The sequence below is a fragment of the Hibiscus syriacus genome, unplaced genomic scaffold (genome assembly GCF_006381635.1).
Source record: "Hibiscus syriacus cultivar Baekdansim isolate YM2019G1 unplaced genomic scaffold, ASM638163v2 tig00111851_pilon, whole genome shotgun sequence".
In the NCBI taxonomy this organism is placed as follows: domain Eukaryota; kingdom Viridiplantae; phylum Streptophyta; class Magnoliopsida; order Malvales; family Malvaceae; genus Hibiscus; species Hibiscus syriacus.
Window position 1 is genome coordinate 502,950 of NW_024063203.1, and position 23,696 is coordinate 526,645.

Sequence of the window (23,696 nt, forward strand, 5' to 3'; positions counted from 1 at the left end):
TTAATCAATAAATCGAGTATCGATAGTTAGTAAAAAAAAGGTAAAGTATACAAATGGTCACTGATTATAGGATGTTGTTTTGTTGAGTCTTTTGACTATTAAAAGTTACAAAATGATCCTCTTACTATAGGACGTTACTTTATTGAGTCTCTCGACTGTTAAAAGTTACAAAATGATCACCCAACTATTCATAATTTCAAACTCATAATTTTTCGTTCAAAAATTAACAACCTTCTAAGCTAGATGTTAACATGTTGATTGAGATATGTTAATCGTTTAAGATTTTGAGATCAGTTTTTCATATCCAAAACAACATATTAACATCAAGCTCAGACTATCGTCAAATTTTTAACAAAAAAAAATGAGTTTAGAATATATGAATAGTTAGTGACCATTATGTAACTTCTAATAGTTGGAGGACTCAACAAAGCAACATCTTATAGTTAGAGGGTCATTTTATAATTTTTAATAGTAAGATGACTCATCAAAATATTACCCTATAAATGGAGGATCATTTGTGTAATTTACCCTAAAAGAATATGTTATCTCACTTTTAAAACGGTTTAGGAAAAATTTGTTTAATTGTGGGTATATAAAATAATTATCTTTTACATACATATCAAGAGAAATAAAGAAAAATCAATGAATCAATGATTGATTTGTACGGGTGTAGTGGTAGGGCATAGTTTGATAATGACATTGGCAAATAGTAAATGCATGTGAGGAGTTTGAGTATGATATGATGTCCTAATAGGGACAAACCCTCCCATGTTTTCTCATCAGCTCCGAGTTTTGTAAAGGGACCCCTCCACGGTGGCTGTCGGAGGTTGGACCAGTCTCGCCAGTGGTTCCATGGCCACCCCCCCCCCCAACCCAAAATTCCATCTTCAATTTCAGGTCCGATCTTAAAACTCAGAACCAGCCAAGTTTGCTTCTAAATTTCTGCTATACCTCATTTCTTTTGAATAGTTCATAATAGTCTAGGATAATTATACTATAATATTTATCTAGAATTTTTCTAATTATTAATAATATGCACACATCATATAAATGTTATTGTTCGGTCCCAAAATCTTTAAAGAAAAATATTACATTCTTTAATTACTAAGATCTATTGATAAATTATTTTCTCCCAGATTTATAGTCATTTTCAAATTTCTAGTTTATATCTCAAAACATGTTAAGTGGTATGTGTCACATTTAGATTTTTTTTAAAAACATTTTATTTTTAAAAAATAAAAACGCGACACAGTTTTTTTTAAATATGAAAGTGTAACATAGAAAACGTTTGGTATTACATAACATTTTTGGATATCTTTATGCACATGCACTTAAATACGACAATTGGTATTGCATAAAGTATATTAGATTTGGATATATTGAATTTCATGTGTTACTAACATGTTTGTTCATCTTTGTTGAAATTCAATGTCTTTTTAGTGTTAAGCTTTTAATATCAAATTTTTGTTTGGAATACATTTATTGAGGGGAAACTTTTGATTTTTAAAATGATTTTAATGTTAAAATTACTACTTACTCTCCATTGTTATTTTGTACCTTAAAAGTTTGAATTATTTTTTATATAACAAAAAGGATATAAATATAGGTTTGAAAATTTTAATTTCATGAATGAAAAAGGGGAGCTTTAATATTTTCTAAAACATTGTTTTTTTCATTAAATGTTTTATTAAGGGGAGCTTTTGCCCCAACAAAATATTTTCAAAGGTTTTGTTATATCAAAAAGGCAGAGATTGAATAACTTTTATTTTGATATAACAAATAAGGGCAAAATATTTGTTGGATTAAATTGAATTTATTCAAAGTTTTCAAAAATAATTCAAAGCCCAACTAATTTTGAAAGATATGTGTTCAATGTTTCTAAACTTTATCAAAACTTTAAAATGAGTCTTTTAAGTTCAAATTATATTTAAAATATCTTTCAAATACTTTAGAATGTTTTTCAAAGTCTTGTATTTCTCAAAATGTCAAAAAATATTTTTAAACAAACTTTGACAGAAGTTTCGAAACTTCTACAAGAGTTTCGAAACTTTCCCCAAAGTTTCGATACTTTGACTCAACGATCATATTTTTCCAACGGCTCTTCCAAAGAGTTTTAAAACTTTCGAAGAGTTTCGAAACTTTATGTACAGAAAGTCTTCTAATGGCTTCAAACCTTCCCAAACGGCTATAAACAACTAGTAACTTATTCCAACATATAAAAATAAGTTCAAGACACTCGAAGAAGGTTACACAATGCTTATCCAAGCAATTAAACACAATAGAAAAGCTTTTCATTCTTTATTTCTCTCTCTTGTAAATATTTGTGTTTTTGTGAGCTTTAATTTGTAAACACCTACCTTTTTAGATTTTGTTTGTTTACAATTATTTTCCTTTGTAAAGGGGTTTTGGTTCTAGCTAAGCCTTTGAAAAGTTAGGGAGTTTGTAAAGGTTATCTATTTATCCTTGGAAAAAAAAAGAACAAATTATTGGATTTGTTGGAAAATCCTAAGTGAGGAGCTTAGGTAGTGATGTAGACTTGATTGATAAGTCGAACCACTATAAATCATTGTGCAAATTTCCCTATCTTTGTATTCCTTACTCCCTAAATTTTAAATTATCAATTCACCTCCTCTTAGTACATTTTCGGTTGATCAGATGATCTTCATCGAACCCAACACTTTGTAAACAAAAAATATAATTGTAAAATAGATAAATTTTATAATAATTCAATATAATTTTATAATAATTTAATATAATTTTATAATAATTTGATAAAATTTAGTCATCTAAACGTAACTTATAGATAAATTTAATGGTCATTTTATAATAATATAATATTATTTTATAATAATTTAATAAAATTTAATAATATATTTCTAATATATTTAATCATATAAAATTTAATAGCACGTTAACATCAAACCTAAAATCTGTTAATAAAATGGTGAAGAAACCTAACTTGAATACAAATAGTACACGTAATCTGGGATTTAACCGATGTGGGATAGCAACCATTTAACACTCCCAATTATGGTTATTAAAAATTATGAATAAATTGAGAATAATTAATATGCGGTAATCACATCTTAATTAAATAAAAATAAAAATGATCATATTTTAATTAAATAAAAATAAAAATGACTATATATTATGCTTTTTTGAAATTAACAAGAAAAAGTAGATAAAATAAAAACAAAAATGATCGATTATGTCGTTAAGTCTCTGATTTTTATAACATTACTTTAGGAACAAACAGAATACAACACATTCTTGTTAAAATCGGATTAAATTGGCATATTAAATTGATTAAATTAAGAGCTGATGATCCGATCGATAATACATAATCGAAAATAGAATAAATTGTCGTAAATCTATTAAAAGAAAGAGCAACAACTGGAGTTGGTTGAAGTGGTAAGCAGTTTGATATCGCTTAAACAAAGTTTCGAGTTCGAGTCTTTGTGCATGCAGAAAATCTTTGTTGGGAGACTCGGTTGGACAACCAAAAAAATCTTAAAAGAAAGGGCATTTCAACCCATTAATCTAGTTATGGATTTTCATTTTATGATGTTTTCAAATTGTATCAGCTTTTATAAATTCATTTATGTTTTGTTATTAATAAATTAATAATTGACGTGAATCAACTTACCTTAGTGGTTAAAGGAATCGTTATTGTTCCTAGAGGTCACAGGTTCGAGCACAAGCAACTGCAGCAAAGAGATTGAGCGTTTATTATCGAATAGTTGAAAGTATTTAAAACAATATGTTAATACTAAATAACTTCAATCTTGGAGAACAAGATTAATACATAATTAGTGGTGAGATTAATCACGGTGAATTGATGCTACAAAGATCATGCTTCTCCAAAATTAATATTCTTCATGATGTCTGTGTGACTTCTTTTTCCTTTTAATACTTGTAATCTTTTATATTGATCATTAAACCAATGAAAATGGATGAAATTGTAAAAACAAGAAAAGGCAACGGTCCCTCAAAAGAATTAAAATCATAAATTGAATTTGAGTAAACTATATGTTGAGTACTTAAACTATCAGTTTTGATATGATTTAATACCTAAACTTTTAATATTTTCAAAATCATACCTATCATTTAATTTTTATTTCATTTTAGTACTCTACCGTTAAAAACTTGAAGTGCTTAGTACCTAAACTGTCAATTTTGGTCCGTTTTAGTACCTAAACTTAAAAAAAATCAAAACTTCACTTTAAGTTTTTAACGAGGGTACTAAAATGAAATAAAAACTAACCTTTAGGTATGATTTAAAAAAATTAAAAGTTTAGATACTAAAACAAGTCAAAACTAATAGTTTAAGTACTAAATACATGGTTTACCCATTGAATTTTAAAACACGGACCAATTGATTGGTCCCATTCCCCCATGAATGCATGTGACTTTTATGGTTCATATTCAATAGTGAAGTCGAACCCCGGAGATTTAATTGTAATTCAAATAAGCCACCACTCCCTTAATTTGTGAGTTTAAAAATTTAATAAGTCTCTTTCCCTCAATGAAATCATGAGTTTATTGTATTAATATTTAAGGTAGGTTTAGGTGAGACTCACCTGTTCCGATACTAAAACAAACAAAATCGATACTTTGGGTATTAAACACGTACTTGACCCTAAACTTGTTAAGGTAGGTTTAGGTGAGACTCACCTTGCTCCGATATGCTATTTAGTATTTTTATTAAATTCTTCGAGGTAATGACAAAATGAATCAAAATTCTTTGTAAAAAAAATTAAAATCAAATTAGAGTCGATTTATAATTTCATTATATCGAGTCAAAATCAAATTGAATAATATTACATTAAAATTATGGTTAACTTACATGTTTAGTATCTTAAACTTTGGTTACATTTAGTCACTAGTCACTATATTAAAAATTTAATAGAGCTGTTAATATGACATTTTTTATAATAACATAGCATTATCTTATAGTGACACATCAATATTACTATTAACTTTTAACAGAATATGACCAAAATAAAATTAAATTAACATTAGATATAATTTAAAAAATAGTTAGGTGACCAAATAAATAAAAATGATAATCTTAATACTAATGTGTATTAATTCTAAAATAATATTGGGTCAGGGTCAAATTAACCTCCAAAATTTTGAGTTGGACCCCACCCATTCATAACCAATATTTATTAAAGTATGAACAATAATTAATAAAATGGTTACTACCAAAATAACTGTATAATTTATACCAATTTTTCGAATAGGTACTTAAATTATTATTTTTACTTGTCTCGGTGTCTGCCGTTTACAAACGTTACCATTTTAAATTTCCGGGTCGTTAACGACGTTAATTTTCTCTGTTAAGTGACAGGTGTCACAATCAAGTGATTTTGAAATTTATTTAAAAAAATAAAAATACTATTATATTTATAAAAAAAAATAATTTCTCTTAAATTATTAAAACCCTAAAATCCTTAAAATCTCCAAATTCAAACATTAACCCGCCACCACCATCGACATGATCTTTGTCATCCTCCTAGTAGTACGACATCGTAATTACTGCCAATTGGTCGTCGAAATCACATGAGATTGTGATTTCCTTCCTAAGGTTCACGGGGTATAAAAAGTCGATTCCCCGTCGATCTATCACGATTTCATCAGAGTTTTGGTAGTCGGGGGAGGAGAGGTCAGGTGAAGTTTTGCCGATAGCAAAAGGCAGTTGCTGACGTGAATTTAAGGGTTAAAATAAAAGTTTTCAAAGTTTGGAGGTAATTTCAATTTTTTATGTTCTTCACGTTAACGTGAAAAATTAAGATCATTTACAATTCGGGTACCTAAAATGATAACATTTATAATATTAAACATCGAGATGAGTTAAAAATAATTTATACACATATTCAGAAAAAAAAATATTTTGTTTAGACACTTATTTTAGTTTTAATAAAATAATAAAAACAAATGAAATGAATATTATTTATTTACACTCCCAACAGACCAAATCCAAATCTTGTATAAAGCTGCCTCTCCTAATAACTCCATTTTCGTACGTCCTTCTTCACTCTCTCTCTCACTTCCATTTTCGTTTCAGATCCCAAAACAGACCCACATTTCCATTCAATTCACACATTTATTCACCCAAAAAAGGATCCGATGGGAGTGTTATCCTTCACCGCCGTCGCTTTGCCGTTGTTTTTTAGCCATTTTTTCCGGCGCCGTCAATGCCTGCCCACTGTCCGACCGAGAAGCATTGCTGAGTTTAAGTTCGTCCCTAAAAGAACCATACTTAGGCATCTTCGATTCATGGCAAGGCACTGACTGTTGCTCCAACTGGTACGGCATCAGCTGCGACCCCACGACTCACCGAGTTACCGACGTCTCCCTCCGCGGCGAGTCGGAGGATCCCATTCTCCAGAAACCCGGCCACTCCCCTTCCGGCTACATGACCGGTTCGATACACCCTTCTATTTGCCAGCTCGACAAGCTCACCACGTTAATCATAGCCGACTGGAAAGGCATCGCCGGCGAGATCCCGTCGTGCGTGGCGGCGTTGTCGAACTTAAGGGTCTTCGATCTCATCGGCAATTCGCTGACGGGGAAAATCCCAGAACAGATTGGGAATCCAAAAGCTCACTGTTTTAAACTTAGCTGATAATAAGCTAACCGGTGAAATCCCAGCCTCCATTGTTCAACTCTCGAGCTTAAAACACCTCGATTTAAGCAACAATCTCCTCATCGGCGAGATTCCGGCCAACTTCGGTAACCTTAAAATGGTGAGTCGCGCGTTAATGAGTCGAAACCAACTCACCGGAACTATCCCAACCTCCATCGGCTACATGTACAGGTTAGCCGACCTTGATTTATCCATGAACAGGCTGCAGGGTCAAATTCCACCTCAGTTGGGAAAAATGAAGGTGCTCGCAACGTTGAACTTGGACAACAACAAATTTTTCGGCGAAATACCATCGACGGTGATGGGAAACGCCGGTGTGGGTATCCTGAACTTGAGCCGGAACTCCCTGGAAGGGAACATACCGGACGTTTTCGGCCCGAAATCGTACTACATGGTGCTTGATTTATCGTTCAATAACCTGAAAGGTCCAGTTCCGAAATCTTTATCGTCGGCGAAATACGTCGGGCATTTGGATCTGAGCCATAATCATCTTTGCGGCGAGATCCCGGTCGGAACGCCGTTCGACCACCTTGAAGGTTCTCGTTCGACGGCAAACGATTGTCTTTGCGGTAATCCACTCAAGACATGTTAATAATCTTTTTTGCTTATTATGGGTGTGCGAGAATAATATAGTTATAATTAAGATTTGGTTTTTTAAATATAATGTGGATGGGGGATCAAATTGTAATGGAATTTTTAGTTTGGGGTTTATTGTTGTTATTATAGAAGTATTAAAGGTGGTATTGTGTTATTACACTGAATTTCGTATGTGTAATGACGTGGAGAAGTGACGTTAAGTGTATTAATTAATCTACATTAAAGTGTATTACTTTTTGGATTAACTAATCTATATTTACAAAATATAATTTTAGATTATGTCGAATTTTAAATATTATTTATTTCACAAAATTTAAATTCGACGTTGTTTGTTATAATATTGTTAAAGAACATAAATATTAGTAATGATAAATAAGAATAAATCGTATAAAATAAACTATATTTATTAGTTTGGGTAAATAAAGAATATTATTTGTTTTAAGATAACTCTTAGTCATATTATATTAAATGCACACATTTAATATTTCTGATGTTCGAAATACTCGAACTCAAAATATCTTCCGACAAGTTTTGCATTAACTAATCTAGACCGACGTATATCGTACATTAGTTTTTGATAGATAAATTTTTCGACAATAATTTTTTGTATATACAATAATTCGAACTCGAAATTTTACTTAAGAAATATCAAACTTCTTTACCACATGAATCAACCCTTATAACCTATAATTAATTGGAATTAAGATAAACATTATATAATCTCTTCGTATCATAAAACATATAATAACACACACAAAGAAAAGAAAAAAAATCTTTGTCACCTCAGTTACATCTTAATTGGGCATATGCCTTGGATATTCACAAGTAGGCTACATTATTTATTAGTATGTGTTTCTTTAATATAATTATTAATATCTACACCAATCATGTTATTATTTTAATGATTAAAATGATGATTATCATCTATAAAAGTCTTGGATTCGAGCACATTGTATGTCAGTGACGGTTGAGTTGTCTATTGTCAAATTAATTCATAAATTTTTGAATAATTACTACTTTATATTCATCATTGATTTATTAAATTGAATCGAATATTATAAAATTAATTTTTAAAAATTAATTTATTTGACTTATAAAATAAAAAATCAATTTTTTAAATTAATCATTTGTATCCGACTTATTAATCAATTAATCCAAGTAGGATACTACATAGTCAAGGGAGATAACTTTAAGAGATTAAATATTTTATTATATTAGATTAATTAATAATTAACCTTTATCGATTATATTTTTATTCACATTTATTACTTTAAAGATATTAGGTAGATGAGGGAGACAAGGCGAGTTTGCAAGCACGTGATGAAACACATAGGTTCATAAAAGAAAGAATAAAATAAGGTTTGGCAAGTTGCAAAAGATGTCGTACTTTGTCTTGCACAAAAGAAATTAATGTATGTAATGCGTTGGGGTGGAATTTGTAGACTCGTTTTTATTAAGGTAAACTATAAAATATCCTCAAACTTTTAGGGAACTTGGATTTTGGTCACTTAACTTTTGAAAATTGCATTACCATCACCAAACTTTTAGAGAATTTTCATTTATATCCCTGACATTAGCTCTTATTAATTTTATCTGACGTGACAGTTAACCTCCTGTTAACTCTCTCTTTTTCTTCTTCTTTTTTCGATTCCTTTCAAACCCAAATTTTTTGATTCTTTTCAAACCCAGATTTTCTTTTCACAATTCCTTTCTCTCAATCTAATTCTTCGTTATAAATAATAATAAACCCCAAACTCAAATCTCCCAACCTACATTATCTCTCACAACCCTATCATTCCGACGAGAGCGTTTTCATGTCCGTTTTTCGAACGAAGATAGCCGACCAGTGTTGCAATTGTTTGTAATGAACAAGTTGTTTTACTTGTCGGTAATCTAAAGAGTGAAGCTTGTAGGAGAACTGGTTGCAGGCCTGCACTTATTGATCCCAATTTGGTTTCAAGAAAAGAGCACATATTTGGGAAAAAGAGATTCTCAACAAATTTGGCTCTTTTTGTGAAGTAGTCGATGGTAATAATCCTGATGTTCATTGCAATACGAGAATAAATTTGGGTATGGAATCTAGCTGAAGTTAAGCCATTTATCTATGTTGAAGGTTTTGGCTCTTTTGTTTTTTGGGTTTGGTAAACTAGTAGTGAGTATCCCATTTTGGTTTCAAGAAAAGAGCACATATTTGGGAAAAAGAGATTCTCAACAAATTTTGGCTCTTTTTGTGAAGGAGTCGATGGTAATAATCCTGATGTTCATTGCAATACGAGAATAAAATTTGGTATGGAATCCAGCTGAAGTTAAGCCATTTATCTATGTTGAAGGTTTTTGGCTCTTTTTGTTCTTTTTGGGTTTGGTAAACTAGTAGTGAGTAAATAAGAGAATATTAGTAATGAAAAATAAGCATAAATCGTATAAAATAAAATATATTTATTAGTTTGGGTAAATAAGAGATATTATTTGTTTTAACTTTTAAGATAACTCTTATTTATTTTATATTACTCACCCCTTTAATATTCCTGATGTTCAAAATATTCAAACTTAAAATCTCGAAAATAACAATAATTCCTTATAAAAGAATGGGTAAAATTATAAAAATTATTGCACTTAAAAAATATAATGATATAAAATTGATTCTGATTTATTTAAAAATTAAGATATATTTTATAATGTACCTAAAACAATCCTACAAATTTACGACTAACCTTAGATTAGTAAACTAGTAGTGAGTTATATCCATGCTTTGTTCATTTTGCATTTACGTTTATAGTGACTTCTAAGTGCATTCATGGACGCCATCTACAGTTTGGATTATGACTATATATATATTTTTTTAAAATAAGGTACTTTGTATTATGGAAGTTTACAAAGTAGTCAAGGACCTCATTAAAAAACCTATCTAATCTTAAATGGAGGAAAAAGAGTGTGTCTTGAGGTAGTAGGTAACAACAAATAGAGTACACAAAATGAACAACACATCCTGAACAGAAACACCCACCCTACGACTAACAAGTAACTGGAATCCAAGAACAAACAAAAGCATAGTTCTAAACTTGTCAAGAAACACTATTGCTATCCAATCTTCCTGGCAGTAGCTTTATACATTAGGAAACATAACCACAAAGTAAGCTAACATATTAGATTCCATAAACATACGCCAGAACCAAAACAGCCCTATAAAACAGCAAGACAAAGCCAACAAAGTCTCCAAAATCGACACAAACTCACTCCCAGTAACCAATAATAAAAGATTTAGGACTGCGAATAAAATCTTGAACGATTGGGATTAGCGATGGCCATTGATAATTTACCCATATACCGATCTGCAGCAAGGCCATATTAAAAATTTGATCCACTGAAAAGGAACGACCATTGAACCTTGTTTTATTTCTACTCAACCATATTTTCCAGATTATACCAAAAAATCCCACTTGCCAAAGAGGTCTAACTTGTTTCCTAATGGATTGATTGAACCATACCTGTAACAATCCTTTAATATCCTTAGGAAACACAAGGTTAACCTTCCACAAACTGCTCCATCTTTGCCACACTTGCCAAACCACGTCACATTGACACAAAACATGGTAAATTGTTTCCTTCTCTCGATTACAGAAAATACACAATGGATGATTTAAACAGTTGACGCCTCTTTTTTCCAGCTCTGAGGAAATCGGTAAACGTTGATGGACAGCTTTCCAGACGAACGCCGAGACTCTAGGAGGGATAAAATTACTCCACACCAATTTCCAAATTGAATCTTCTGTTTTGCCAACACAAGCTAGCTTAGTACAAAAAAATTTTGAACTATAAGTGCCATCATGAGAGCTTAACCATTTTAATCTATCCACACCTTGAACTAAACTTACTGCTCTATTCAAAACTTGGATAAAATCATCCCACAAAGTCCCTTCCCAAGCAAACAATGGTCTTCTAATTTCAATATTCCATTCCCAAACTCCCGACACCCAATGGCCGAACTCACTTATTTTACCGGTTTTTTTAATGGCCAACCCGTACACTCTAGGAAAAGAATCTTTTAAACATGGCATATCCGTCCAGTAATCTGTCCAGAACTCAATATTTAAGCCATTACCCATCACGCAACGAACTTCTGACATAAAACCAGTCCCATTAGCTACTGCCGGATTAACAATGGTGAGCCAAACCCATGACGAATTCCTACCATTCACAGCTTTTGGAAGAATCGAATTATGATCATACTTATACTTAGCAACAATGATATTCCTCCATAAACTACCACCTTCCTCACTAAATCTCCAAATCCATTTATTTAATAATGCTCGATTCCTAGAGTTCACATCAAATAAACCCAAACCACCATGAGATTTAGGCTCGCAAATATTCTCCCATTTTAGCCAATGAATTCCTCTCTCTTTCTTACCATTCCAAACAAAATTCGCAATACATTTTGTTGATTTTCTCGGCTATAGACTTGGGAATTTGGAAAATTGACATATAATACACAGGTAAATTAAGCAAGACTGATTTAGCCAAAGTTAGTCTACCCCCAAAAAAAAGAAATTTACATTTCCAGCTGTCCAAATGATTTCTGACTCTATCCAGAATAGGCTGCCATAATGGTAAGGAATTCTTTTTGTGACCAAGAGGAAGACCCAAATACGAAGTTGGCAACTCTGCCCACCCACAATAGATCGAATCAGCCCACCTTTTAACTGTGTTACCATCCACATTAATACCAAAAATCTTTGTCTTCATTTTATTCAGCTTTAAACCCGCAGCTACTTCAAAAATTTTTAGTATCCGATTGAGATTCTGAATCCCCATACCATTAGCATCCGAAAAAATCAGGAGATCATCTGCAAATTGAATATGAGACACGCCAACTCTACCTTCTCCTACTGTAACTCTGTCACACAAACCAATGTCTACCGCTTTCCTTATCAACCCACTAAGTGCCTCTCCCACAATATTAAAAAGAAACGGCGAAAACGAACATCCTTATCGCAGACCCCTTTTAATAAAAAAAGAGGAAGATGGACAACCATTAACTAACACAGCTATCGAATGACTCGAAATGCAAACATTAACCCATTTCCTCCATCTTCTCCCAAAACCTATTTTCTTTAGGATCAGATTTAAAAAATTCCAGTCCACAATATCGAACGCTTTACTAAAGTCAGCTTTGAACAAAATAGCTTCTTTCTTCCTTTTTACCAGTTCGTCAATAACTTCATTAGCGATTAAGCTGCAATATGAAATCTGTTTTCCAACAATGAAAGCGAACTGATTTTCACCAATCACATCACTAATACACGAAGCCATCCTTTAGCCAAAACCCGAGACATCTTATACATACTGCCCACCAAGGAGATTGGTCGAAAATCTTCAAGGAACAATGCATCAGTTTTCTTTGGAATAAGAGCAATAAACGACTTATTGAACGAGTAATCTTCAATTATTCCCCAATAAAAATCATCCATGAATTTCATAACATCGCCTTTAATACTTGTCCAAAAATTCTTAAAGAAATCCATGCTAAATCCATCCGGACCCGGAGCTCTTGATCCATCTGACGTCTTTATAGAAAACCAAACCTCTTCTTCAGAAAATGGTCTTTCAATAAACCTTCTAGCAGCAGCGTTTAGTCTCTTAAAAGGAATGTCAAAATTTCTCACTGGCAAAGTCTTCACATCGTTATACCCGAGACTGAAGTAATTAACAAAAGCTTGTTGCATACCATGCTGATTTTTCAAGACTCGATTTTGAACCTTGATTTTCGAGATCTGATTAAATCCACCTCTTGCCGCAGCTGTGAGATGAAAAAACTGTGTTTTTATCCCCTTCTTTGAACCACCGTAATCTAGATTTTTGAAGCCATTCACGTTCTTTCTTCCTCAAAACAACCCATAATCTTGTTTTCAAAGAGGCAATCTCTAGCTGAGCTGAACTGTTGCTAGAATTCAAGATACATTCATTCTCTAATCTTTCTATCTTTTTACTAATCTCATCAATCGATTCTGATTTATTCTCCCAAAATGCCTCAGCCCAGTCATTTGTCACTAATTTTGACGCCAACAGAATTTGCTGCATACCTTTACCTTTATTAGCTTCGCAAACATCCTTAATTCTTTGAGAAAGAATAGGATCATCCGCCCAGTGATTGAACCATTTAAATGGTCTAGCAAACCGTTTTGTTTTTTTCTCTTTAAGAATGACAGGTTTGTGATCCGAAATAGTTCTGGGCAGAGTCAATTGCAACAAATGAGGAAACGAACATACAACCTCAGGAGAAATAAGAAACCTATCCAGCCTACTAGCAACCACATTTTCACCTCCCCTAAACCATGTATACAGCCCACCCAATACAGGAACGTCAATCAAATCCCGACTCGAAATAAATTCTTCAAATAACCTCATGGCTGCCGAATGATCATATGTCCATGTTCGTTCCAAATCAAACCTTACTGTGTTGAAATCGCCCCCCAAAATAACAGGAATGTTCAAACTAACAATTATCTCATTTAAATGATGGAAAAATTCAGCTCTTTCACTATGCAAGTTCGGCCCATAAACATTAATGATAGTAATTTCTAGATTATTCGACACCAGCTTGCCTTTTAGAATAATCATTCTCCTGAAGATTTTCCTCAAACTAACCTGAAAAATATTAGGTTCCATTAGAGAAATAAGACCACCTGAAGATCCCTCGGCAGCAGCTGAAATCAATTCAAAATCTCTCCTGCCTTTTAACCTTCTGTCCATGAAAGCAGAAATTTCAGAAACTTTAGACTCCTGAAGCAGAACCACACTTATTTTGTTCGCTTCAATTACCCGATTGATAACTCTGATTTTTTCACTTTTTCCCAAACCCCTGATGTTCCAAGATAACAAGGCTAGGCCAAAATCCATGAAAAAATGGGACTCACATGAAGAATGCTCAATCCGTCTGCAATATTAAGTATATTGCTTACCCGACTTCTCTATAATTACCGAACTATCCAACCCTTTCTTTCTTGACGCAATTAAATCCCCTCCCAAGATGGCCTCGTCAAAAAATAATGCCGCATTTGCTTCTTTGACAGAACTGAAACTGCTCCCAGCAGTTGGCTCCTCCTGTAAATCAACTTGAATCGAAGGACTGCTAGAGGATATCACACCAAGCTTGGATTTCGCATTCACCTTGTTTTTTTTAGACTGATAAATCTCTTGGATGAGCGAAGCCCCGCCAAGTTCGCCCCTTCTTGAGGATTTTGGAAGACTTCTCACCAAACTTTCTGATTTCCTGAAAAATCCTTTGACCACTTACGTGATTTATCCAAACATGTTTCACCCGAGCGAAAAGCCACATGTTCATTCTGCTCCAGACGATGTATCACAGCCTCCCTCGACGCCGAAAAAATAACGCCCAGTGCCTCACCGACACCTAAAGTTGCCATAGCTTCAGATTCTGGCCCAGTGCGTTCATAAGAGACCTCTTCAACAACAGTTCCACTAAGATCAACCGCCCTGCTTTTCTTAAATAAAGTACCATGTTTCCTCGAGCTCTTCTTCTTTCTTTTTACTGCTTTGCTTTTCGAAATATTGTTCTTCACATCCAATATCCCACCCTGTTCAGCACTGGGAAAAATAACTTTATCTTGTGATCGGGTGTTATCCTGACTAGACAAGGATATAGATGTCTCCCACACACCAGAATCATGGTTATTGTGCAATAACCTTACAAACTTAAATTTATGAATTTCAATCAACTATATCATCAAAGGACAAGGTTATTGTGCAATAACCTTACAAACTTAAATTTATGAATTTCAATCAACTATATCAACATTTCTGGAGACCCTAGACTTATTTCTATATCTAAAAAACTTACTATAGTGCATTAAATTTGACTGAAATAGCTAAGGTGAAGCTAAAAGCATCCTAAAACCGGCATTACTGCCTTCCATATATAGTCAGCCCCACCTCCTCCTTACCTGCAGTTTTATGCTGCTTGTAGATGAGGGTTGAGTTTGAGTATTATTAAATTTAATTGGATTCGTAAATTTTAAAATAGAATTTGATTTAGTTTAAAAATTCACAAGTCGACTTAAATTAGAAATTATAAATTGAAGCTTAAATTTTTTTCCGAAAAGACTTGAAATAAGAAAAAGTTTTAAATTTAACTCGGTTAAAACTCAAAACTAAATATTAAGTACATGAAAACCTTTTACTTAGGGATGGAGTCCGGATTAGATATTGATAAAAATCAATATGATGCATATAAAATAACAAGTAAAACAAAAATATATCGACTTTTTATTTTATTTGAAAAAATATATCGACTTTTTATTTTATTTTGATTATTATGTATGTATTTGATTTCAATTTTTATTTTTAATACGTATTTTGTTACGTTTAATTTTTACTTTTTATGTTTTCTATTAATTTTGTCAAATACTTTTATATGATATTTCGTTGTATCATGCATATATGTAGCATGAATAAAATAAAAGAATATAACAATTAACACATACTTACACCGGTGTAGTATGTATATTCTCCAATATTTTGATATCTAAAAGTAAACACATTATTTCGTTAACCAAACATTGTAATATTACATTCAAATAAAACAAAATACTATATCATGCCCAATAATATGTTAAGTAATATAACGTTTAATAATTTTATTTTCAGATGTAATCTTACATTTCGTGAAGCAATCGATCCTGATACTAATGTTAAATATAAGATCATAGTGATTATTTATAATTTGGAAAAAAATGCATGGACATAATCGTCCAACAATAAATATAAATTTGAGAAATCATACCTACCTATTGGAGATAATGTAAAATGATTGTGTGGATCAGAAAATATAAACGCGCGAAAGAATTTTTTTAAGGGTTCGATATACGAAAAAGTTGCAACAAACGTATATGTTTACGTAAAAATAAAAAATTTAATAATTTTAATCTGAAAAAAGAAACACTATAACTTTTTTCAGGTAAAGTACACATTTAGTATCTAAATTATTAGTTTTAGTATAATTTAGTACCTAAATTTTTAATGTTGTCATAACATATCTAACTTTTATTTTTCATTTCATTTTAGTACTCACCATTAAAAACTTAATGTGTTTAGTATCTAAACTATTAGTTTTGGTTTGTTTTAGTACCTAAACATTTATTTTTTTTAAACTTAATGTTAAATTTTGATCGAATGTACTAAAATAAAACAAAAACATAAGTTTTTGATGGTGGGGTGCTAAAATGAAACAAAAACTAAACTTTAGGTATAATGTTAAAAAAATAAAAATTATGGTAAAAGGGTAACTTTTGCCCTTGTAGTAGACTCAATTTATCACTTTCGCCCCTATCGTGTTTTCGCATCAATTTAGCCCTCAAAGATACTCAATTGCATCATTCTATATTATATCCTAACTTAAAACCCTAAATTATAAAGCCTAAATCACGACATCATAACCATAAGCCATAAATCATAACTTAGGATTTTAAGTCAGGGATATGATATAAAATGATGTAATTGAGCAACTTTGAGGGATAAATTGATGTGAAAATATGATAGGGGAGAAAATGATAAATTGAGTATACTACATGGGCAAAAATGAACCGTAAGCTAAAATTTATATACTAAAACTAATCAAAACTGATAGTTTAGACACTAAATATATAATTTACCCCTTTATCGATTACAATAACGTTCAAACTACACCACCTAAATAATTTACAATAATTATCATTCATTTTTCTATTTTTTTTTCTTTAACAACATTATTTTTCCGATTTTACCCATGCATTACATATATTTAATTTTTATTGCTGCACGAATTAAATAACTTTCATTATAAAAAAATAATTGTTAATTCTTAAGTATCTGGATTTAAGTACAATGTATATATGGTTATCCTTTCGGGTTTTAAGATTGTATCTTAATTAATTCAAATCGATTCACGTCGCACATCTGTCATTTAGTGAGCGAGTCTCTCAGTAGAGATTTTTCACATACACAAGAACTTAAATTCGAGACTTTACGTAAGTGATATTAATCTACTTACCACTCAAATTAACCCTTATTAGTCAAACACCATAGAGATTACCTTATAGAGATTAATAAAAAAAAACTTCAATTGCTATTTTTTTTCTTAAAAATTTCCGGACCTATTTACCCTTCTCCCCTCGCACACACCCTGCCGCTAGACAAAGCCCTTAATCACTCGTCTGTACCCTTGCTCGTAAACCTCTCTTCTGACTTGGAGTTTCCCTATAGGCCACGAAATTAAAATCAAGGTAATTATGAAAACCTAAACTGAATTTGAATATTGATTTATATTTTGGGCCCTGAGAGAGATTTTGAGTTATATGCTATCTTGCCTCTGCACCACTCTTCTATATTTGATTTGCGGCCGCGATCCGCTGCTATTGAGGCCTTTAGCGCCGCTGCTATTTGATACTTATTCGCACCGTTTCTTTTCTAAATCCGTTAAGGTTTGCCCTTTGTTGTTTACAGTTTCTGGGGTAAAGGCCTGGAAAATTGCATTTGCAAGGGTATAGAAATCACACACAGGTGCCAAAACTACCTAGAATATGGCAAGTTTCATTTCTGTGTCCCTTTTTAAACTCTAACAATTAACTTAAACCTTGTTCTTAGAATTGCCTGTTAAGGGATTAGGTCTTGTTTACCTTCTTTTTTTGCTGTTTTTTTTTAAATTTTTAAACAATAGCTTGTAATGGATGATCATGCTTTTTCAGTCGGGAAGGAAAGAAACTGTCTTGGATTTGGCTAAGTTTGTGGACAAAGGTGTGCAGGTCAAACTCACTGGTGGTAGACAAGGTCTGTTTGCTAAGCTTTCGGTTTTCATTTTTTATCATTCTGAAGGTTTTTATTGGGATATAAAAGGACTGATTCAGTAATATAGAATCGAATGGTATATGGGTTTAGAACTTTAGATTATGAGTGATGTGTAAGATCGGTATATAGAAATAATTCGACATCAGGAATCTAATGTTATCTCATATGTAATAGTAACTTCTAGGCTCTAATGCCAAGCATTGCAATATGTCATGTGCCCTAGATGTATGGCAGTTGTTTCTTTTTCCCATCGTTTGTTTGGTCGAGTTTATATATTGTCATTTTCATGAGCCATTTTTTCCTGTTTCAGTCACAGGGACCCTAAAAGGATATGACCAACTACTAAATCTTGTCCTGGATGAAGCTGTAGAGTTTCTCCGAGGTAATTGCCTCATTGTAAACATGCTTATTGGTGTGGTTTACTACATCTTGCTGGCTTTTAGACTATATTCTTGGTTACTATATTTACCTATGTAACTGTTTGTACTTTCAGGGTATGTTGCTCTAATTGTTCATTTTCTTAAGTGTCTGTGTTAGCTCTCCAAGGAGCTACCAAATACATTGAAAAAGAAATCATTCATGTATCGGACACATACCTTATCTTACATTCCCACCCAAGTGCAAGTAGCATAGGCTCAATGCAAGTATTTCACTTGTTTTCCTTGCATAAATTATTTGGCACTTTCTCTTTGCTCCACCTCTTCTAAGGATTCTTCTATGCATTGTCTACCATCAACTATCTCATACTACAAAGAAGTGTTTGCTTATTTTTCTGTCTAATATAAATGAAAAAAAACAGTATGCTATGCTGCTGATTTAGTGTGGCCTCTTAAATTGAAAATTGCAATTTTGCAGTGCGATTGTTGCATGCTGCCCTTTAATTAGCTTCAAAAGCACCCAGGAAACAGATCACGGAAGTCTGTTCCGTAAACTTCCTATAGAGCTACAAGATTTCTCCATCAATTAAACTTTTGAACTTGTGCTGCTTAATCTAGGCAAAAATAAGCATGATTAGAGAGCTCTGCCAGTACACATGTTTGCTGCATGCTGAGCAATTAGTATCAGCTCATTCAGATAAATTCTTGCAGCAGTTGCTATATCTTGCCAAATAATTGCTGCTTGGAGGTTTTGAGGATCTGATCTTCCATCTTTGTTTGGTTGTGCGTGGTTACAGTTTATGCAATTTCTTCATGTTTTACCCACTGAGGGAATTTAATGCATTTCCTCCTTTTTTTTTCTCTTGAATACACTTGTTCTCCTTTTTAATGGAAAACAATGGCTTTATGGATAAATCTCTAAACGTGTAATCTGGATGGCCTGCTTATCGGATGGTCTGTTTACAAAATTGAAGTTATAGGCAACTTTTTATAGCAAATTTTCATGTCAGAGTTAGTCAGTTTTTATTCTGAATAGGTGAAACTTGTTTTTCTCTAATTCTATTTGATGTGTAAGCAATTGAGAGTGTGGACAGTTGCGAACTGAAACTTGAAACTTCTGGGGGGGTTTGGTATCTGGTTTTCCTTTCTTACTGCAATTGTTTTATATCTATACTGCAAACAAAAAAAATGATTTGCTCTTCTATTTATGGATACTCTGCAGACCAGGATGATCCATTGAAGACTACTGATCAGACTAGGCGTCTTGGCTTGATAGTATGTTCTTTCTTTTGCTTCTCTACCCTTTTTACAGTTTATTTTTCCATCAATGCATGTATTTTCTCTGCTGGAGTGTATGGATTTAATAACCTGAACTTGTTACCTGAGAATAGTTTGGCTGTTTACATGTCTAAACCATATTCATGTGACATCCACTAGAGAAACGTCAGTGTCAAGATGATTTTGTTAGGTATAGGTATCAAATTTCCACTTGATAACAATTTCAGCATTTACAAGATTGTTTAAAATTTTGTCCAAGTTGCTGAGTCTATGCTACTACCTTATCGTTCACAGGCAATGTAATCAAAATTGAAGTTCTTTTTAATACTGTTGTTTCTGTTCGAGTCTGTCACCCCAACCAGATCACTATTGCTTCACGACATTAATATTTCATGCTTTTCCAACAATTTTAAGCAAGAATCATTGGCATAAAATATTATTGATTATTGAAATAAAATTTGTGAAGAAAGATAAAACCTGTGTGTACAAAAGATAAAAAATGGAATGTTTATGTGTGTGTTAATACTATATGAAATAATAGGAAGTGATTGTAATAAAATTCCTAGGGTTTATAGGATGTCAATGCAAACACGTAGTATAGCATTTGAAGTAGAACAATATGTTAACTATTTGATGCAGGTTTGTAGGGGCACAGCGGTTATGCTGGTGTCGCCAACTGATGGCACGGATGAGATTGCCAATCCTTTCATCCAGCCAGATGGAGCCTGATCTGATCCCTCTTCAAAATGGCCGCATAGCGTTCCTTCACCGTTATATTCTAACATTTTGAAGTCTGTTTTTCTATGTGCATGTTTTTAAATCTTGAAAGCTATCAACACCAAAACAGCAAACCTTAATATTTTGAAGTTTAAACACCATAGTCACTAGTATAGCATTAGGGTGTTTTCTCTCTTTGCATTTAGTTTATTTGAAGTCGTTGTTTAAGAGAATCATTTTAGTCACTGTCGACGAAAAACGTTAGAACGGATGTATGTCCGGCTTTTGGCACTTTATTATGCTTGTTCCATGAATGCTTACTATTACTTGTATTTGGACTATAAGCATAATTCACTTGCCTGTCTTGCATATTTGTCGTTTCAAGTAGTGAAGAGTGAACATCAAAAGTGTCATGCTTAGATTTTGTTAGACAGTGCAACATATAGTGGAACCTTTATCCGTCTTAAGGTACATTTTGTGTTAATTACATCCGAATTGTGGTCATTACAATTGTCGTCGTCGTTTTCTCGAGTGCATTATCACCGAGTTATTCTACTCTTATGTTGATAACGCCTCTCTTGCTTATAATCACTTGAAAGTAACCTTTCCCTTACTGTCTAGATGTAGGCTAAGTTGTCTTCAAAATTTTTCCTCCACTGTTTACAATATCCATTGAGAGGTTTGTTTACACATATTTCTTAGAGGGCCTTTAGTTCGTAACATGATAAATGCTCTAATCTTGGCTTAGATCACATCATTATGTTATTCATATCAATTTGTGCAAATTTTGAGGATTAAAATTGTTGTTATTATACCATGCCATATCATTATTTGTGTTGAATCTTTGGTTAAATTTAACGATGGATACCAAAATATAAGCACTATGTATCGTTAGATATACTTTTTAAAATAACGAGAATATATTAAATATCAAATGTGTAACTTAACATATGCATGCACTATTCTCTTTTAATTAAAATCGCTAGTCTTATTAAAAAAGAAAATATATTTTAATTAAAATTGCTAGACTTAATAAAAATAAAAATATTTAAAATTATCATAAGAGTTTATAATTACTATTGTAAATTATATATATAATTTAGATATTTTCCTATAACATTGACACAATAAATTAATTATTTTAGATCATATATGAAAGAGGTTAAACTCCCAATTAAAAGATTAGAATGAAAAATTGATACAAACAAATTTGATTGTAACAATAAATGAATCATAAAAGGGGCTAATCTATTGAAAGATTATCGAGAATGATAAATTAGAGTCGAGCATCATGAGAAAATATTAACTATGTAAAATGTGTATCAAAATGTAATTCAAGGGTATATATATATTAGCAAGATTGTAACTAAGTGTCATCTTAATCAATTATAATTATTCTCGTTTAAAATACTAAAAAGAAAAGAATCCATGGTTGTTGATCAACAAAAATAAAAAAGAGAATCCATGGTTGATGATCAATATAAAAATTGGTACCATTGTCGGTAAAATAAGTTAAAGAAAATGATAAACTACAAAAAATGGTCACTTTCGTTTGAGATTTATAAACTTCTCTTCATTGAATTCAAAAAACATAAGATTTGATCACGGAAGATTAACGAATGTTAAACCTTTGACAGTTTGATTACGTGGCACGGTAAATACATAAAATTAAAATCACATCATTTTCACGTAGATAATGTGTGGATTAAGTTTTGATCACTTTCATATTTGTGCACTTTTTGTCACTTACTCACGGTAAATACATAAAATTAAAATCACATCATTTTCACGTAGATAATGTGTGGATTAAGTTTTGATCACTTTCATATTTGTGCACTTTTGGTCACTTACATTATTGTTTTATTAAGTTTTGGTCACTTAAGTTATCAATTTATTAAGTTTAATGGATGAATTCATGGATCAAATTATCGAATTGTTTGGATCCATTGATTATGTTTCACCGGAGACACTTTCTCAAGGGAAAACCACCTTTGAAAATTGAATTTTAGTTTGTATAACTGATATTACTTGACTTCATTTTATCTCTAGATGTCTACCCTATCATTTTTCTTTGGACTTGTGGTATTATTTTTTGTTATTAGAAGTTGAAAATCTTTCATTATTCTTAAAATGCAGCACGAGTCCATAAAAGAAGACAAATAAAGAAATAGAACATTGGAGCAGAGATGTCCTCGAAAGTGTAGGGATTAAAATAAAAATTAATCTATGTTATTAATGAGTCACATCATCAAACTAACGACATTCAATGTTCAAGTGACCAAAATTTATTATTATTTTTTTCTTTTTTTTAAGTAAAATGAGCTCATTAAAAATCACTTTTTCCAACAAAAGTTGGGTTCCTATAAGGGGAAAATAGTGCCCAAATCCATTAATCAATCTGGAAACAATCATGTTTTACATCGTTAACAAAGAACTATGGAACATCAGACTAAAAAATAGGAAACATTGCATTGAATAGCTCTTTGAGCTAACTTGTGAGCAACCTTATTAGCTTCCCGACAAACATAAAACACTATACAACTATTAGAGCTAGTACATTTGGCACGAATAGCCCTCATATGGACACCGTTGGTAGATTCATCATCCCTCCCAGAATTATACAGGTTGACAATCGTAGTGGAATCCATATCAATAACAATGTTCTGCCATTCCTCCTCTGAAGCAAGATTAACAGCCGCTGCAAGACTATGCAATTATGCCAGTCCCGGATCAAAAATACCTCCTGACGTGGTAGCTAAACAACCAAGAACAACACCAAAAGCATCACAAGCGACAACCCCCACAATGACCATCTTGGTTTTTGGACTGTAAGCACTATCCACATTTAACTTAATCACATGTCTATTTGGTGGTCGCCATTTCCAAGGATCAGTAACAATAGGACTAGCATAGGTTCTGTCATTGAGCATGAAGAAAATCCTGATGCAAAACCCTGCCATTGGCCACTAGAACCCAAGTAGGTTGCAACCGTCCCTCATGTACCAGTGAGTTCCGCCCGTTCCATACATTCCAAAGTAGGACCAAGAAACCTGCAAAAGTATCAACCCCAAGCGTAGCAAAAGCAGATTCCAACCATAATATAGCTGTTGTATATGGTGAAGTAAGAAACGCACCTGAAATATCGGCCACTCGAAAAACGTCACGTACGAAGAAACAATTCAGGACCACATGTAGGGTTGTTTCAACATCTAATTTACAGATTAGACAGATACCAT

The 23,696-nt window shown here is 32.3% G+C and overlaps 1 protein-coding gene and 1 pseudogene across 3 annotated transcripts; both read left to right on the top strand.

Moving 5' to 3' along the window:
* Nucleotides 1-6,041: 6,041 nt before the first annotated feature.
* On the top strand, nucleotides 6,042-7,413 carry LOC120172456 (annotated as a pseudogene).
* A 10,155-nt stretch (nucleotides 7,414-17,568) lies between these two features.
* LOC120172465 (sm-like protein LSM7) lies at nucleotides 17,569-20,756 on the top strand. 3 transcript variants are annotated; one of them, XM_039179919.1, is made up of 6 exons: nucleotides 17,569-17,826; nucleotides 17,989-18,070; nucleotides 18,287-18,313; nucleotides 18,399-18,470; nucleotides 19,688-19,740; nucleotides 19,872-20,060. In XM_039179919.1, the coding sequence occupies exons 1-6, from the start codon at nucleotides 17,824-17,826 to the stop codon at nucleotides 19,875-19,877; spliced, it is 243 nt and encodes an 80-aa protein (XP_039035850.1). In that variant the 5' UTR covers nucleotides 17,569-17,823; the 3' UTR covers nucleotides 19,878-20,060. The 3 variants fall into 3 exon arrangements, with proteins under 3 accessions (XP_039035850.1, XP_039035848.1, XP_039035849.1); XM_039179917.1 differs by lacking the exon at nucleotides 19,872-20,060 and adding an exon at nucleotides 20,383-20,756 and having other exon boundaries at nucleotides 17,574-17,826; XM_039179918.1 differs by lacking the exons at nucleotides 18,287-18,313; nucleotides 19,872-20,060 and adding an exon at nucleotides 20,383-20,756 and having other exon boundaries at nucleotides 17,574-17,826.
* Nucleotides 20,757-23,696: the final 2,940 nt, after the last annotated feature.